The 18837-nt window shown below is 40.0% G+C and overlaps 1 protein-coding gene across 12 annotated transcripts in view; it reads left to right on the forward strand.

Moving 5' to 3' along the window:
* Positions 1-18837, forward strand: part of SPOCK1 (SPARC (osteonectin), cwcv and kazal like domains proteoglycan 1) — an 872143-nt gene that overhangs the window by 807597 nt on the left and 45709 nt on the right. For 10 of the 12 annotated variants that reach the window (XM_061617192.1, XM_061617196.1, XM_061617195.1 and 7 more), the window contains one exon: positions 15779-15898. In XM_061617192.1, the coding sequence (XP_061473176.1) occupies positions 15779-15898 (120 nt within the window). The remainder of the gene's footprint in view (positions 1-15778; positions 15899-18837) is intronic. The other 2 variants (XM_061617194.1, XM_061617204.1) reach the window with 1 other exon arrangement.

Raw genomic sequence — 18837 nt, forward strand, 5'->3', positions numbered from 1 at the left:
TAGGAATTTAGATAATTTTATTATGTGTTGGGTCTCCGCTGACATTTTGCTCTTATCTCCTCACCAGATGTCTACTTTGTTATTAGCCCACTAGCTTAGGATCCATTGATATCATACACACTTGCTCTGGATGCCTCTAGTTTCAGAAATCCTGGTAGCCATTTTTCCCCATGTGCAACACTTACTAAAGTTGTTGAATATACTGTTTATTTTCTGACAGAATAATTTCCATGCCTGTGCAGCTAGAGACATCCTAAAAAATCAATCAATGTTTTAAATGAAAAATTCTGGAGATACCTGGGAGCTGATAGTATCTAGAGCAGCCTTTCCCAACCAGTGTGCCTCCAGATGTTGCTGGACTACAATTCCCATCTTTCCTGACCATTGGCAATGCTGGCTGAGGCTGATGGGAGTTGTGGTCCAACAACATCTGGAGGCACACTGGTTGGGAAAGGCTGATCTAGAGATTGGAAAATGGAAATGAACTGCCTTCAAGTCGATCCCGACTTATGGCTACCCTATGAGTAGGGTTTTCATGGTAAGCGGCATTCAGAGGGGGTTTACCATTGCCTCCCTCTGAGGCTAGTCCTCCCCAGCTGGCTAGGGCCTCCTCAGCTTGCCACAGCTGCACAAGCCAGCCCCTTCCTTGTCCGCAACTGTCAGCTGGGGGGCAACTGGGCTCCTTGGGACTCCGCAGTTTGCCCACGGCTGCACAGGTGGCATAGCATGTAATCCCTGAGCCACTCACTGTGGAGATGATCTTTAGCTGGCCCTTTATACCCAGGAGACACGAGCGGGATTTGAACTCATAGACTCTGGACTCTCAGCCAGGCTCTCCTCCCCACTGTGCTATACCAGTTTATCTAGAGATTAAGGATTCCTAATCCACAAACTACTATACTTCTCTCTAGTTCCTGTGAGAAGACATTTTTAGCTGGTTATTTCATATAAACAAGACTACTACTCGTTGCATTGTGGGCCTCTGCAGCCAACATATGCTGGCAGCTGGTGACATATGCTGAAGATGCACCTCTTTACCATGGCCTTTGACAGTTGAGATGCATATTTTTAGGACCCATCCCATACTTGTGATTGTAATTTGCTTTAAAATGTTTTAAAGTTGTATTTTAAATTGTTGTGACCCACCCTGTGACCCTGCGATGAAGGGCAGGTAATAAATTGAAACAGCAGCAGCAGCAGCAACAACATAGGTTTATGCTGTACTTTCTTGCAATAAATGTGACATGCTTTGCTACTGACATGTATTTTCTATAGTTGTGTATATACCATACATTCAAAGCATTTTGGAACATAAAGAACACCTGCACTTGGCTGACTTTCCCTTCTCCTAAAGATACAGGATCAGTCTCAGGCCCTGATCCTGCCAATCCTAGTATGTACACAGCCTATGTAAAGTCTACAATGATACACAAATGCACACAAACACAGATGGGGCTTAGTCTCCAAGAGAATGTCCATGCATGCCAAAACACACCTAGTCAGAGACAGGTGTTGGGTTTGTGTATTTTCAGAAAAAAAGTGATGTACTGGAGGGCATTCCTCTCTTTAAAAGAGAGCTCTGATTTCAAAAGCTGGAAGCCACAGTCTGCAACTGCCTTCTACCTTATTTTAATCTGTCTTGATTTGAATACAACCATCCTACTACTGTTTGCATGCTCTGTCTTTGGGTACTGTGTCAGAACTTTGCTTGTTAGGAGTTGCTCTTCAAAGTGCCCTGCCAGCATAAGCTTCATTCATTTCAATTTAGAAGGAACAGCAGGGTAGAGAGATTCTTTGTTCGTTCGATGGAGTTCTTTCCACTGCAGTTCACTAAGGAGCTGCGTCTTCTCCTCATTTGCGCACACTCATTGCCTTTCTGTCGGGTTTTCAGAAAATTGCAGGGAGGAACCACGGGACATCTCTAAATGCTGCCAGCCCCATCATGCCCTGGAACACCTCGTTCTCTTTTTGAACTCTGTCTCTGTTTTCACATTTCAGAGTAATTCACTGCATGACAACATTCTACTTTGATGAAGCCCTGGTGGTAGGAGACATGATAACATTCAGCAGGGAACATACTAATAAAAGGATGGAGGACGCACATAATATAAAATCAAAATCAGCTGGGCATGCAAAAAAGCTAATGGAGGAGAAAAACGGTTTCTGTAAGCATATGCTGACTTGCAGCTGCCTCTTTTCATTTTGCTGGAGCCATGTTGAATTAGATTTATGTCAGTTCAGCAAAGATCCCTTCTGAACAGTAAAAAAAATATGGGGGAATACCTTGTATTTCAAGTGAATCTCCTCAGTTCCCCATGCAGCTCATAATTTTCTAGAGCCACACCCACAGCAGCAGCAGTGTCAAGAATTGCTATATGAAAGATGAGTGACATTTGAGGGCTATGGAATTCAACACAATGAGGCAGGATTTATATTCTGTGTGGTTAGGATGTTCAAAAAGACTATCTTACCCCCTGCCCCTGCGGTTCTTTGGACAGTGGGATCCCTTTCTCTTTTCTCCCTCCAAATCTGTTTTTGTCTCTAGATTTCAGTGTTTGCCGCACACAAATGTTGGGAGTGATGAGGCAGTTGAAATCTTATCCATCTAATGCCCAGAGCTTGGAAGCTTACTTTTAAAAAGTAATAAATTACAGTTACATGGCCCCCAAAAAGTAGTAATTACCGTTACAATTACAATTGCTCTGAAAGTAACTGATTACTTTACTTTTAACTCAAAAGTAATTGCTGCAATTACATTTTAGTTACTTTTCTAAATAAAATTGCCTACAAGGTGCTGGCCTTGGCTGCTGCACATCTAAGTAGCCTAAAACAACATTAAAAATAAGTACACACACACAGTGGGTGGTAGTATATATTTTTTTATCCATAAGATTAACAGAGTGGCATAACAGAATCTCACAACCTGCACTTTCCCACTCACCCAGTTTCTTTGTAAATCAGAAATAATTAAAGTTTGAATATATTTTGCCAAAGTGGCTCTCTGCCGCGATCTTTATATGCTGAAATTAATCATTTTGTGAGGCAAGGAAAGAAAGGTTCATGCTGCCTAATATTCTGGGACCAAGATCAGATTGCAATGATGAGCTCCACACAGGGCTGCCTTTGAAGAGCGTCTGGAAACTTCAGCCAGTGCAAACTGCAAGCCAAAATGCTTTTGTGCATTTGCTATTTGGGTCATATTACACTAATTCTGTTCCATCTGCACTGGCTTTGTGTTTGTTCCTGGGCCCAATTCAAAGTACAGGTTATTGCTTATAAAGCTCTAAAATTCTTGAAGCGAGGATATCTGAAGGACCACATACTCCCAAATTATACCCATTAGTTGTGATCATCATCAGAAGCCATTCTCTTTGTTCCAACACCTAAAGAGGCCTGGCTTGGTGGTGACACAAAATAGGGATTTGTTGGTGGCAGCACCTCAGTGGTGGAACTATTTATGTGTTCGATTTTAGTGTAGGCCGCCCTGAGTGCCCTATTATAGTGCAGAAGGGCGGTATAGAAATATTTTAAATAAATAAATAATAAACTCTCTCCCAGTTTTGATGTTTTTTTAGGTGGACAGACAAATCATTTTAATGCTTTTAAATGGTTTGTTTGTTGATATTGATGTCGTCTTTTACATGATTATTAATAAATATGTATTGATCTCAGTTTTTATTGTATTAAGTTGCATGTTGATAGTTATAAACCACCTTAGGAACCCTTGTGATGGCCAAAAGGTGTTTTATAAGTATTGAAAAAATGACCTGCATAAAACCACTGAGTATAATTATCCAGGTAATTGGCATACTGATGACACCCAGATCTATTTTTCCTCTTCATCAAATTCAGGTGAGTATTGAATAAGTGTCTAGCATAAATAATGGGCAGTTTCAGTTACTGTTTTATTGTATTATGATTGACATATGTTGTACACCACCACCACCACCTCCTGACATAATATATCTCGACTTCAGCAAAGCTTTTGACAAAGTGCCCCCTGATATTCTGATTAGCAAGCTAGCTAAATGTGGGCTGCATGGAATAGCTGTCAGGTGGATCCACAATTGGCTCCAGAATCGTACTCAGAGAGTGCTTATCAATGGGTCCTTCTCAAACTGGGTGGAAGTAACGAGTGTGGTACCACAGGGCTCGGTCCTGGGCCCAGTGCTCTTCAACCTTTTTATTAATGACTTGGATGAGGAGGCACAGAGCATGCTTATCAAATTTGCAGATGATACAAAACTGGGGGGCATAGCTAATAACGTAGAAGACAGAAACAAAATTCAAAGGGACCTTGATAGGCTGGAGCATTGGACTGAAAACAACAGAATGAAATTCAACAGGGATAAATGCAAAGTTCTACCCTTAGGAAAAAGAAACCAAATGCACAGTTATAAGATAGGGGATACCTGGCTCAGCAATATGACATGTGAGAAGGATCTTGGAACTGTCGTTGATCACAAGCTGAATATGAGCCAACAGTGTGATGTGGCTGCAAAAAAGGCAAATGCTATATTAGGCTGCATTAACAGAGGTATAGTTTCTAAATCGCGTGAAGTATTAGTTGCCCTCTATTCAGCATTGGTTAGGCCCCACCTTGAGTACTGCATCCAGTTCTGATTTCCCAACTTCAAGAAGGATGCAGAAAAATTGGAACAGGTTCAGAGGAAGGCAACAAGGATGATCAGGGGACTGGAAACAAAGCCCTATGAGGAGAGACTGAAAGAACTGGGCATGTTTAGCCTGGAGAAGAGAAGACTGAGGGGAGATATGGTACCACTCTTCAATTACTTGAAAGGTTGTCACACACAGGAGGGCGGGGATCTCTTCTCGATTGTCCCAGAGTGCAGGACACGAAATAATGGGTTCAAGTTGCAGGAGGCCAGATTTCGACTGAACATCAGGAAAAACTTCGTAACTATTAGAACCATACGACAATGGAACCAATTACCTAGAGAGGTAATGGGGTCTCCCAAACTGGAGGCATTCAAGAGGCAGCTGGACAGCCATCTGTCGGGAATGCTTTGATTGGGATTCCTGCATTGAGCAGGGGGTTGGACTTCATGGCCTTATAGGCCCCTTCCAACTCTACAATTCTATGATTCTATGACGTCCTCTCATTGAGGGCTGGTATATTAAATTAATAAACAAATGAGGGATAATAAACTGGCGCTCAATCCAGATCAGAAGCAAGTGCTGCTGGTATGTGGTTCATCTGATCAGGGAGATAATATTCTCTCTGTTTGGAATTTGCTTACACTCGCCCTTAAAGGGTCAAGTTCCCAGTGTGGGGATGCTGTGAGATATATCCCTTTCTCTAGATGTCTAAGTGGCATCTGGAAGACAAAGTACCTTTTCCCAGATGATGATGGTATGTCAGCTGTGATCCCTTTTGAACAGATAGAGTCTTACTCCCACTCTGATTACATCCAGATTAAACTACTACTGTTGCATCCATACAATTCAAAATTCTGGCTTTAACTTTACAGCCCCATATAGCTTGAAACACAGAAGGCCCATTTGCTCATCTTCAAACAATGTTCTCCAGAGACACCCCTTCTCTCTGTTTGAGGTGATGACTATGTTGGTGCTGTGTAAAGGGCCTTTTCAGTGGTAGCAACTCAATTCTGTAAACCCCTCTCCAAGATTGCTATCCTGACACCAAGTTTGATGAGTGTGAGACACCAGATAAAATAAATTTAAAATAGTATTTAACATACTTAAATCTTCAAGTGGATTTTTTTTAAAAAAAAATACACACTATTTATTGTAATTCATTTATTAAATTTATATCCCACCCTTCCTCCTAGAAGGAGCCCAGGGCAGCAAACAAAAACACTCTAAAACATCTTTAAAACAAAAGGCTTTAAACCTATTAAAACAAAACATCTTCAAAAACATATTAAAACTAAGCTTCTTTAAAAACATTAAAGCAAAACATCTTTAAAAACATCTTTAAAAAGCAATTCCCACACAGACACATACTGGGATAAGGTCTGTACTTAAAAGGCTTGTTGAAAGAGGAAAGTCTTCAGTAGTCGCTAAAAAGATAACAGAGATGGTGCCTGTCTAAAATTTAAGGGGAGGGAATTCCAAATTGTCAGTGCCATAACACTAAAGGTCCGCTTCCTGTGTTGTGCAGAACGGACCTCCTGATAAGATGGTATTTGTAAGAGGCTCTCACTTGCAGAGCGCAGTGATCGACTGGGTATATAAGGTATCCTGGTCCCAAGTTGCATAGGGTTTTGTACACCAAAAACAGAACTAGAGTACACATTAATGTGGAAATGTAATGGAACAGAATTATGAACACATGCAAAGTGATACAGACTGGAAATAGAATGATCCAGCTCTTCCAGCTTGATCCAGTTTTCTTACTAATTTCTTTAGTTGTATGTTCAGTATTGAGACCATGAAAGAAAACTATTTCCTTGCCAATCTATTTCCATGCCAATCTTTGCTTTTAAAAAAAGAATACCTGTCTTTATTATCTCACTATTTTCTGCCTTTGAATTATTTCCCTTTCTTGGGTAGTTTATTCAGTCTCCATTTATAATTTTTTCCTGTCGTTTTTAAAATGATGCAGGCACATCGAATATGCATCTCAAAGGATATACAGATTACATGGAGCCCATATGAGATGGGCTACAGGCCAATGCAGCTAACCCATGAGTAAAGAATTATAATGCCATATGCATGATTACACATATTATATTAAATAAACAGCTTGGATTAAAATTAATGATTTGGCTCTGTAGAAGCACAGTTGATAATTTCTTATTTGCTTACCTTTTCACCAAGTAAATAAATAAAAAGAGCTTCACAAGGAGACTTATGTCTATTTCCCATAGGTAGGTAATAAAAGAAACAAATTTTGAAAACATCTCATTTTTTAAGAAATTAAAATAAAAACAATAACCAGCTGGGAACTAATTAATTTCAGCTGTCAAACATATTTGAGTGGAGCTACATGTGTTTTATACTGCAGTTTCATCCTTACGAACAGCCACAGAATTCATCATTAGTTGCATTAAATGAAAAATAGCTGTGTGATCTTCTTCACTGAATCATGCATGCATAAAGATCCCACTGAAATTAAGAAGTCTAGTCAAGAGTGGGGGTAGGGAGAGAACTAAAGGTAGATGGACTATCTTATCCAAAGCTCTGCCAAGCTCTCGCCACCAGGGCAGACTTGAGGATAGAGAAGCATTCTTGGCTCCTCCTTCCTTTTCCATTTTAAAGCCACTTTTACTCTGTTTCCAATGGGAGGGAAATACACTACAGCAGTTCCTGAGCTAGGCTGGCATAGGCTTCTTCCTGGTTTGGAAGCATGTCACGGGCCTGGGTGGCTCTGGATCCTTTGGATCCAAGCCTTTCCCTTATCCACCCCAGCACACACATGCCATCTATGCTCACCACATCTATTTTTCAGCCCTATCGATATTGGCAGTCTGATGTCATTTGGTCAAGGGCCACAAACATTTCTGTGGTGGTGAGGAAAGAGTATCTATCATCAGATCTCATTCGAAGAAGGAGTTTTAATGCTTCCTATGGCCCTGGGACTTCCTCCAGGGACCCTAACATTGTAGGGTAAAGCAGCTGCACTGAAAAGTAGCTATTCCTTACTTAGTAACTATGGGAGTTCATTGCTTTCCTAGCCACTGATGAAAGCAGGAAACAAACAAACAAACAAAGATGTGATGCAGAGAGTCCAAAAGTGTTATCTCCACAGTTAGCCTGTGTTTAGTGTCAGCCAGTTCAGACTCTACCTAGCTGTTGTGAGCACCACATTCTTAGGATTTCACTGTGCATGCCCAAACACAGACCATGTCCATATGCCCTCAATGCAAAGTTCGGCCCTGTTTCAGGCTATATTGGGTGAACTCACTTTCATGCAGTGAAAAAACTGATTTGCCAGAATGCCACTTGGCAAGCCACTTGTAAAGCTGCAAACAGAACCCAGGAATCGTTGGATCTCAGCCAGTATTTTTTCCACTAAATTAGTTTTGTCTCTGTTCTCCTTAATGTACAAGCAGATTGTTTTCATAGTAATTAGGATTTCATCATCTCTCCAAGGAAATCACCATTGTTGTATAGATTGCTACAAAATGCTCATGTTACGCTTTAATTTCTTTTAATCCTGAAAGAGGCCGCTGGTTACCTGGGGGAAGGGAATATAGCCCTTCTTAAGTGTAACATTTTTTAAAAAAAATTCAATTAAAGGTGACATTTTCAGATATCTTAATGGGTAGACAGGGGGTTGGATGGCTTCTTTTGGCCCTGCTGTTCTGTCTGTGCATTGCTCCAAGACTGTATGCAAGTAGGCTCGGATTGCTCTGCAAAAATTGAGACCATACATTTTGTAGTAACCAATATCACTTGTATGTGATAACTGACACCACTGAAAAACATGGAGTTTAAGGTTATAGGAACATTCCTCCTGTGATGTTTGATGAATTGTAATAGCCCATTGACACATGCAAGTAACTACATAACACTGCAGTCATCAAGTGTTATATCTGAATGTGTAAACCAGCCCATAGATATATCCCATTGTATCTATGCACTCCTAACTTTCCCAATAGCCTTACTTATCTTATGTTGAGCCTTATGGTTTGAATGTTGGTATGCCCACAACCTTTCCCCCAATTGATGAGGTGCATCTTGCTTTTCCTCCCCACGTGAGTGTTTTGAATGAGAGAGAGGGGAGATTACAAGGCTCAAGAATAGGGTTGATTTGCAAAGCAAGAGGAGGGGAATAGTCAATGAAAGGAGAGAGGAAGGTTGGGATGTGGGTGGAATTTGTATTGGCATGGTAATAAAAGAAATAGGAAAAAGTCAGTTCGGAAAGAAGTAGGTATGGGGGATCAATTCAATTCAGTTGACATTTTAAGATTAATTTATTGAATTTGCCCTTTCCAAAACAGTACACAAACCAAAATACAGACATCCTTCAAAATTTGCACTTCTCCATATTTTGCAATGCAAATCTCCAGCCAAGTAATGTGTACAAAAATTCGTATATTAGTGAATATAATATACAGAAATGTATTATATTAGAAGAAATTGCTTTGCAACAATGGATGTATTAGACAATATTGCATTAAACATGTATATATAAAGAGAAATTGCATACAAACATGTATATATTAGGAGAAATTCACCAAATTGATGATGAATTTTCATGAGGACTTTTTAGGAAAAAGAATAATGTGGTAACGTGGAGAACTGAATTTAAGGTTGAAAGAATGGGAACATCAGAGAAACAAAAACTGACAGATTTGCCCATTCCTAGGAAGAAGCACCATATTGTATTGTGGGGTAAATAGTGGTTTATTTCTGTGGAGTATTTTTTCCTATTTTTTTATTCTTACTAAAAATGTAAAAACACCAAAAATATTGTATCTTTTTTCTGCCCCCCCCCTCCCGGTTTTGTTTATCTCCGGCCCTGCCCTGCGACCAACCAGGATTTTTTTTAAAAAACCATAAATAAAGTGGTACCCATGAAAATTCACAAGGCAAATAGAAGAGCAATATTGATCCTATGAGCCAAAATCTCTCTTTACCCCATGATCCTTTCAGCAACAAAAAAGCAGTTTCTCACAGCAAAAAGGATCTTAGGGCTCAGAACGTACATCCTCTGAGCTTCCTCCCACCCAATGAACCTTTCTTCAGCAAAGGCATAGTCTCTGTCACCACAGAAAGAGAGAGTTGAAGGGTTAGCAGGGGTCATTGTGACCCTCCCCTGTTTTCTTCAAGGGTTGAAGTAGAAAGAACCTCTCCTGTTCTGCCCACACTCCTGAGCCTCCAGGATTTTTGCTTGCAGATATCTATTTTTGCAGTGAAAATGACTGCCAAAAGAAAACCCCAAATATTGCTTTCTGAATTCATTGCTAAAGGCACAGGAGCCCTACCAGAATAAAAGCCAAATTTATTGGCAACAACATCAAACAGTAATAATCAAATTTTCTCACTGAAATAAATTTTGCAAGTTTGAGTAAGTTGTCAGCAGGAAAAAACTTCAATCGTCACTACATTTCCATGCTAAAGAAAACTATACAGACTTGCAGCCTCCTGTGCAGCTGTTGAAAGCACAAACACTATGCCAGGAGGGGAAAAACATCTGGCAAAAGCTTGCAGGTAGTGTACAATAGAGAAATTTGATCTTCCTGCCCAGTATGCTAAAATAGTTGGTATCAGCCTCTAATTAACATCCAGATTTCTGGGCATCTGAGTAAGCTGAGCTGCCAAATCTTTCAAGGTTCTCACAGAATTAATTAATGCTTACTTTGAAGCATCTGACATGAACTATGAAAGTAGGCTATGGCACTGTGCTTCTTTCTGCGCATCTTTGAACATCCAGCCATCAGTCTTTGTCTGTACTGTTTCATCTCTGAGCTTTGTTCCTTAAAAGCCCTGTTTTATGTAAGCTCCACATCAGAATTTGTTTCCTCTGTTCAACAGCTTTGGCAGCTCCTGTATGCATCTCACAGCTATTACTACAGCATCTTGTCTTCAACTTTATTTGCAGTATCAGGTGTAAATAAGTGACAGGAGGATCAGAGGTGGTTATCAGGACAGGCATTGTACTTCTAAAAGGCTCGCCATTAAAACACCCAAAACAGAACACTGGGAACCACTTTTACATGAAATGTTTGTATAAAAAAAAATGTAGTTTTCCCGGCTTTGCAGAGTAACAACCCCTTCGTAAAAAACAAAACAAAGTCAGTGCAAATACTTGTATTCTCTTTTCCTGAAAGAGCTACTTGCTGGCTTTATGAAAAGTCAGCAGTAAATGTTTTGTCTAATTAGGAAACCTGTATCAAAAGTATATTCCCAGCATCCCAAATTTTAAAAAGTTATCACCTAGTTGTTGCTGTAAATGGAATTTCCACCAATGTTAATAGGAATGAAAACACCGTAGCAGTAGTCCCAGGTTATGGTCTGGAGGCACATAAGACCACCACCTTGCTGAAGCTAAGCAGGTCTGGGTCTAGTTAGTCAGTGTCTGGGTGGGAGACTGCTGGGGAACCACGTGTGTGCTGCCTTGGGTTCTATGATGAAAGAAAGGTGGGCTATAAAGGTAAGAAAGAAAGAAACATGTGCATGCACACACACACTGTGAAATCAGTTTTGTATCCCCATCAAGTTCGGCTGAAGATGATCATGGAGTAGTGTTACACATGAATCTAGGAATATGTGTTTACGCATTATTGACCCATGAACCTAAAAACATGCACATGCGAGAGGTGGATCTTTCTGTGTGAGTCAAATGCGTGCTGCTCTCAAAATGTGCCCGAACAGTTCTAAACCCAAAAATGCATAACCGCAACACAGAGAACTCAAAAGGGATTTTTTTATTACAGTGGGGTGGGCAAAAATGAGGTTTCAATTACTGCAGCCTAATCAATGCAATGCAGTGCAATACAATGTGTTAATGGATGCATTTTAATCCTGATATTCTAATACATTCACACTCATTAATCTATAGTTGAGTTCCCTTTTCTAGGGAAACCCCAAGAAAATATGATAGAATTTAGATTTACCTATGCTGTAGAGAGGCGTTCCTGCAGTTGTGTGTATGTGTGTAAGCTGAAGCCAGGAGGCAGGACCAGGAACTCTGACTTTTGGACTCACAAGCCTGCCTTAGCAGTTGCTTTGAGTTTAGATTGGCAGCAAGGCAAAGGAATTCCTTACATACAATTTCTTCGTCTGGTGATATCCTTCTGAAGTGTTCCTTGAGTGCAAAGATTCCCACTGAGAAGAGGATGTGAAGTGATGGTATGGCTTAGAGTGTGAAGGGCCAAAATTGATTAAGGTGATCTGAAAACCAGGGTGTTTGAAGGCCTTCCAGGTAAGGGAAGTAATTTCCATTTAAACCATTGTTAAAATGGAGAGAAAAAAATCTCCAATTTAGCAGTGGTTTCAAAGGAAAATGTGTTCTCTTCTCAGAGCAAGGCATGCCTTGTTCCAGCAAAGGAACAGTTGGGACCTCACTTTAAGCTCCTGATTGTTCCTTTGAAGCCAGAACAGTACATGCACCACACCTGACATTACATATGATTTCAGGTATAGGCTGGGTGGGTGCAAATTGGGAAAATGGCCTCATGGGCCAAATTGGGACCCCTGACCAACCAAGTCTGGCACACGGGCCAGAGGATTCCCACCTCTTCCTTATGGTACTTGTAGATTCTGTCAAATTGCTTTGCAGTCTCTAAAAAAGAAGTGCAGGGTATAAGCATAATAGATAAACTGGATTTAAAAGCACTTGAAGCATTTCATCTTAGGCTGTTTTTCGAGAGCCAGACTTGCCCTCTTCAATTTTTTTAGATGAGAATATTACTAATTGTGTCTTTAATTCTGCTAAAAAACAGGGCTGACAAATCCAAATTTGTCATTGATGGGTTGCTGAGCGAAATCCCACACATATTTTTCACAGCACTGCATAAAGCAGATAGTCCATGGCAGGGTTAAACCATTCATTTGCAGCTTACAGTTCTGGTTCACTCCTTGCTGGATATTGAACAATTTAATGGCTTTTGAGCCATTGGCAGACACAAATGTCAATGTTAAAGTGAAGCAACATAATCATTTGCTACAGTTTGCCTGGTACACTCTTTCACAAATCTTTGATGCAAACTCAGCTAGAAATTTTATTTTAAAATAAGAACAAGTGTGTGCTGGGGAGTTGGTCCCTTTGGCATGAGACTAATTTATTGTCACCTTTGCTAGGCATTAAGGCAGATAATGGCTGTTTTTACAGTATGCTAGTTCAGATACAGTGATAAAGCATGCTTTGGCATTATTTTTATTTGTTTGTTTATTATTTAGACAATGTATATACTGCTGAATCACAATTGTCTCTAAGCAGTGTACATCAAACTCAAAAATAAAATACCAAAATCAACAATACACCAGCCTTAAGTTTATATCCTCCCCTTCTCCCTTCACACAAGATGGTCTCTAGGATGCTTGACAATCCATAATTTGTTAAGTCTTTTGTTGAAACTTTGCCCACAAAACAGGATTACAAACCAGGGCTGGTTCTAGCTTGCAGGCAAACTATAGTTCAGATAAAATTATATTGATGGTTTGCCAAGAACCAGGAAGTACAGAAATTGTGGTACAAAAGGGCAGGAGAGGGGAAGCATAAGGCTCAAGCCTGCTAGTGCATGTAGCATCAAGCCATGGTCTTGTGTTATGTCTGAACTGAGTCATGAACGGATGATTATTCTTAGGAATCCGTGAAGCATGAAAAGAATGGGCTACATCAAGGCTACATTTGTCGTACCTAGTTCCCATTAAAATCAAATCATGTTTTAGTCTGAATCCAACCCAATAGCTTTATCATTATCAAATCAAAACAGATTTTAGTGAAATCCCACCAAAATGACTGGGAGTTGGTGCTAGAGGACCATAATCAATTTCTACAATATTGTGTAGGAAGAGTTCCTAGCAGATTTACCCATAAAGAACAGACCCTCAAACTGTGGAGCTTATCTCTGTGCCTTTAGTAGTTCATTGTCTTTCAGAAGGGCTTGCCATGCTTCCTTAGGTCAACAAATAAAACTGATGGGAGATGGAAAGTACCTTTTCATTATCAGCAATTCAGTTATTTGGAGGAAAGAATATGTAGTGTCCTTAGATAATTCTTTAATTAAGATCTTTTGCTCCTACTTGTAAACAAAGCAAGGAAGAATGTAATAAATAAAATAAAAGGTTTCATATGTTTCTGATAATAAAGAAAAGGATGATGAATAATACATAGCCTTTTCAGTAATAAAACAGCATTCTTGTCTTTGGTTTACAATAAATAAATCTTCGTACATAATAGCTTGAGATCATTTAAGAGCAGCAAAAGTCTTCATTTATTTTTTAACGGATTTTGTAGAACCCAGGTTTTTTGCTGGTGACTTGAATGAGTGTGAAAGTTAACAGGGTCTAGCTAGGGAAGAAAGCTGACCTACACAGTTGCTGACTTACACAACTTATGACTCACCATAAACTGAATGTAGTCCACCAGCCATATATAGTGGGCAACCAAGAAGTTTTGACTCCTTCCCCCAATTGTATTTTAATCCTGTGTGGGCAACAAGTAGCAAAACATGGTGGTATATTACATCATGTGGGCTGCTATATGTGGGTTGTGTGCATACCTAAGGTACAGACATAGAATGCATTATTATAAAATAATATCAAAAATTTAATATGTTAATAAACAATAAATATAAAATCCTTATAAGTTATCTCATATAGTAATAAAAAGAGGGCCAAAAGATGTGTAAAAAGATCAGTGCCCAAACTCAATAAAATACAGAATATATAATATAATCAAGGCAATATCAGTGTGGAAATCAAGGGCAACTTGTAGACAGTGGCCAATATACATAAATCAATGCCCATAAAATGCACAATGTATACCATAGCCAGACGCGTTTTGACAATTAGTCTTCTTCAGTGGCTTTCATGATGAGTATACATTTTGTATATTATATTCTAAGATATGAACTGGTACGTGGGCTGTTCATTAACTCAATTGTTCATTTCCTTCTGTCAATCATTTATAAAGAATATATTGAGAATTTTGCCAACAAATTATAAGGAAAGGAATAAAGAAAATATTTCTTAAGCTGATGAACATGCTTCACAAATGAAGTCCACTGTTTCTGGACTCTGTGACATGATCTTCAGTTGTATTGGTTCAAGCATGTGATTTTGCCATTGATACATTAGCCTTCTGTTTGCTATCCCTGTCATTTCTCATGCTATCTCTCCTCACACAGTTTTAAGCTGCAAGGTCCTTTGAAAAAATAAGGACCTGTCTTGTTTCTTAGCTTTGTAAAGCACAATGACATTCATGTGACTGTATCAGAGATAGTTGGAGGGACTGTATTAAAACAGGCAGTGAATAGGGATGCTCTGCTGTGGATTATTCTGTAAAGCATGTCTGATACTACTGGAGAAAAAACTTCTTTTGTATTTGAAGAAATGTTATTTAAATTTTATAATGAGTTCATGACAACAATGATAAAATGGTTTCAATCTGTGAATTCAGACACTAAAGATAATGCAAAGTTATAACATTCTTTGTCAGGAAGCACTGTCTAATCCCTCCCCCCCCCAAAATAAATACTGGCTTCTGCCAGACACTAATCTCTTGACAGATATTTATGAGAGAAAAATTAAATGTTTCCCCCAAAAAATGTACATGGAAGCAAGATGCTTTTATCTAGGTGACATGAAGAAGCGGAAACAACCTGAAGAGGTTGCAGAGTCTTATTTGCTGTCAAATCAGGGGACATGACAGCTTCCATTAAAAGAAAGATTTCCTATTGCCACGATGATAGCTCTAAACTAAACCAAACAAGAGATATAAATTATTCTCAGGGTCTTGTTCTAATAGCAATGCTAGATGTCTCTCTTTTTTTCGTATTGCTGTTTGATTGATGTTCTTTCTCAGAAGACCTAAAAAGTGCCAACCTTTACCAAAACTTTCCACACATCACTTGGGAAGCAACAGAAGATGGATTTTTGTCCAGATTGTACACCGTAAATTGTCTTCCACTTAGGCAGTATTCAAGTATAATAATAAATCTTGTCTTGCTGCCTTCAATTTTCTTGATATGTTGTAACCCTTTGACCTATCCCTCTTTATCTCTTTGAAATGCAAGGGTCTTTGAATCAAAGTTTATTCTTCAAGAGGTAAACAATAATCATCTTCTATCAGGACACGTTTAGCATGTTGTCACTAATGTCATTGTTGCCATTTTCTTAGCAGCTTGCACAGACAAGGAGCTGAGGAACCTTGCATCACGTCTAAAAGACTGGTTTGGTGCTCTTCATGAAGATGCAAATCGTGTCATCAAGCCAACCAGCTCGGCTTCAGCACAAGGCAGTAAGATAACAAATCTAAAAATAAAGTTTAAGATGAGTTCACAAGTTCAGCAAGTCAGTAGCAATTGTAATGACAGCTAATGTAGAATGTTTCATCTAATTATGTTGTGACACATTCTCCTGCTATTTCAACCCCTTCAATCTGTTTTTTTCTTTTCCTTCGTGTTATTTATTTATTTATTAAATTTATATCGCGTCCTTTCTCCCAGAAGGAGCTTTTTCCTTTGTTTTTGCTTGTTTGCTTGCTTTTTGTAGAAAAAGGGTTAAAACTTTTTATCAACATTTCCATAGTTTGGCACGTCAGGAAGCTGGGAGGTACCTAATGGTTCATCTAGCGAAGGACTGCATCCTGCAATACATTAAACAAATAGGATAGAATCTTGTTTAATTACACCAGGGCTAGGGAACATTTTTCAGCCTTAGGACCACATTCCCTAATGGGCACCCTTCTGGGGGCCATATGCCAGTACTGCATGGGGCCAGACGTAAAAGTGAGTGAAGCGATGGAAGTGACTCTCACCTTTGAACAGCAGCCTACATTCTGGCCATGCAAAATTCAAAAGTTTTTATATGCGCGCACACACATCCCTCCACCCACCATCCAGGCAAACAAGAGGCATTATCACAGTTACACATTCCAGCCAAGCAAAAGCATATGGCCTGAGGAGAGTCCCAAAGCCAGGCAGAGAGACCCAGACAGCCACATTTTGGCCTCTGGGCCAGTGGGCCAGCCTCTGGGCTGGTTTCCCCACCCCTGAATTCAGAAGCAGCTCTTATGGTAGGGCAGAACCACAACACTAGCTCCTAGAGGTGGTGTCACTACCACTTACCAGAAAGAAGGTGGGGGTGGGGGGAAGAGAGGAGAATGGAGCTGTGCAAGTGCTTTGGTACGAACATGACTACTAAATTAAAGCTAGGAAATCCTCAATAGTTTATAAACCAGCAGTCTGTCCTCCAGATGTTGTTGGACTCCACGTCCCATCAGCCCCAGCCAGCACAGGATGGGAGTTTTAATCCACTAACATCTGAAAGGCTACAGGTTATAAACCATACACAAGTAATGAACATTCTGTCAGCATGAAGCAATCTACTTAGGATAGGGTTCAATAACCTGCCATTCACCTTGAGAACTTCCAACCTTGTCTTCTCAAAGATGAGCATGAGATCATCCAAGATTCACCTTCTGAACAGCTAGTCTCTATGGGCCAGGGGTGGCTAACCTTTTTTGGCTCAAGGGCCACACGGAGGATTGAGAACACTTCAAAGGGCTGCAGACCAGCATATACATGTGTGCAGCGGGCGGGGTGTGTGCGAATAAGCAGCCTGCATACATTTAAATGCGGAGAGAGAGAGAGAGAGAGAGAGAGAGAGCAGGAGGGGAGAACAAAGTGAGCAGCATATCACAGTCACTCATTCAGTCACTTAGCAGCATTCTTGCTCTCTAGGGCAGTACTGGTGTAGGAGAGGCAAAAAGACCCCATCTACCTCTGGAGTGGCAACCTTGTTAGAAGATCTTAGAGAGGAAACTGAACGCTTCTTCCTGTGTCATAATCATAAGCCTCTCTGAGATCTTCTAACATTTATGCCAGCCTTCTAAGAATGTTGCTGCGCCAGAGGGAGAAAGGCTCCCTTGACAAAGACAAAAAGAGGTGACATTACCCCCTCCACTTGCTTATCAGATCAGCAGAGAGGTTGAAACCTCTTTGCTCTCACCAGTGCTATGGTGGGACTTACCTGCGGCACCACAGGGTTTTTTGTTGGTGGGGGTGGATACAGGTTGCAGGTTAGCCATCCCTGCTATAGACTTTACTGATATAACTGGGGATAGGACACTTTGGTGGTGCCAAAGTGAAGGCATCCCAATGACTCTGTGCAACTTAGTGCCTAGACCACTTTTCTCCATCCCCATATTCAGTAAATTTCATTTTAACAAAATTTATATGCTGCTTGAATGTAAAGCCCTCTCAGGAGTTTACAAAAAAAAAAATCAATAAAGCAGTTAAAAACAAGTAATTAAAACTATATTTAAAACAATTAAAACAGCTACTAACTACAAAGATTAAAACAGATTCCATACTTTCAACTATGTGCTGTTTCTATGGAGGTAGAGCAGGTAAGGGGACCAACCAATTATAACCTCTTGCCTGAGGCCCACAAAATCCCACATCCAGCAAGCACTGAGCCAAGGCCTTGTGCAATAGAGACAGGCCTCCTGCTGCCCTGCTGACATCCCAGTGACTGACAGCAAACCAGTAGGCAGGGAGGAGAGAAATAAAAGGCCTGTCAGCCCTGTTCCTCCTTCTCTCTAGAGAGGAGCGGCAGAGTTTGCTGAAATTAAGTGAAATGTCAGCAGCCTCCCACCTGTTCTCAACAGAATTTGTCAAACTTGGGCAATTTTTCAATCTGTAGGTTAAAAATTCATAGCAAGCTTTGTGCGCCACAAATATTCCCATGACAGGCACTAGACTGGAAACATAATTTTAACAGAATGCTTTTTTATCCATTTATTATTAAGCATGCAAGCCCCTGTCTCTGAGTAAGAAACTGTGAGATCTTTTCTGTGTGAAAGTCTTTTTTCTTTAGTTAATGAGTATTGGGGGATGGGGAGGGAGGATTGCAAGCAGGCATAATTGTTACCATGGAGCAACTATCCTATATAGAAACCTTCTGTATATTAGATCTGGCTATGCCTGATATTAATTTAAATTATTTAAAAGGACAAATTGTATTTTTAATCATTGATGAAATTCAAGAAGATACCTGATAAATCGATACAGATATTCTGAACCCCCACACCTCTCCAGTACTCTCTCCCCGGAGCCTAATTAATACAAACTACAAATCACATGTTTCTGGACTACACCCCTTCAAGCTCTATGTGGCAGAATCTATTGTTCCTTAATATATATAAAAAATCCCTCCACATGGGAAAACTAGATA

This window comes from Rhineura floridana, chromosome 3, assembly GCF_030035675.1.
Source record: "Rhineura floridana isolate rRhiFlo1 chromosome 3, rRhiFlo1.hap2, whole genome shotgun sequence".
Classification (NCBI taxonomy): Eukaryota; Metazoa; Chordata; class Lepidosauria; order Squamata; family Rhineuridae; genus Rhineura; species Rhineura floridana.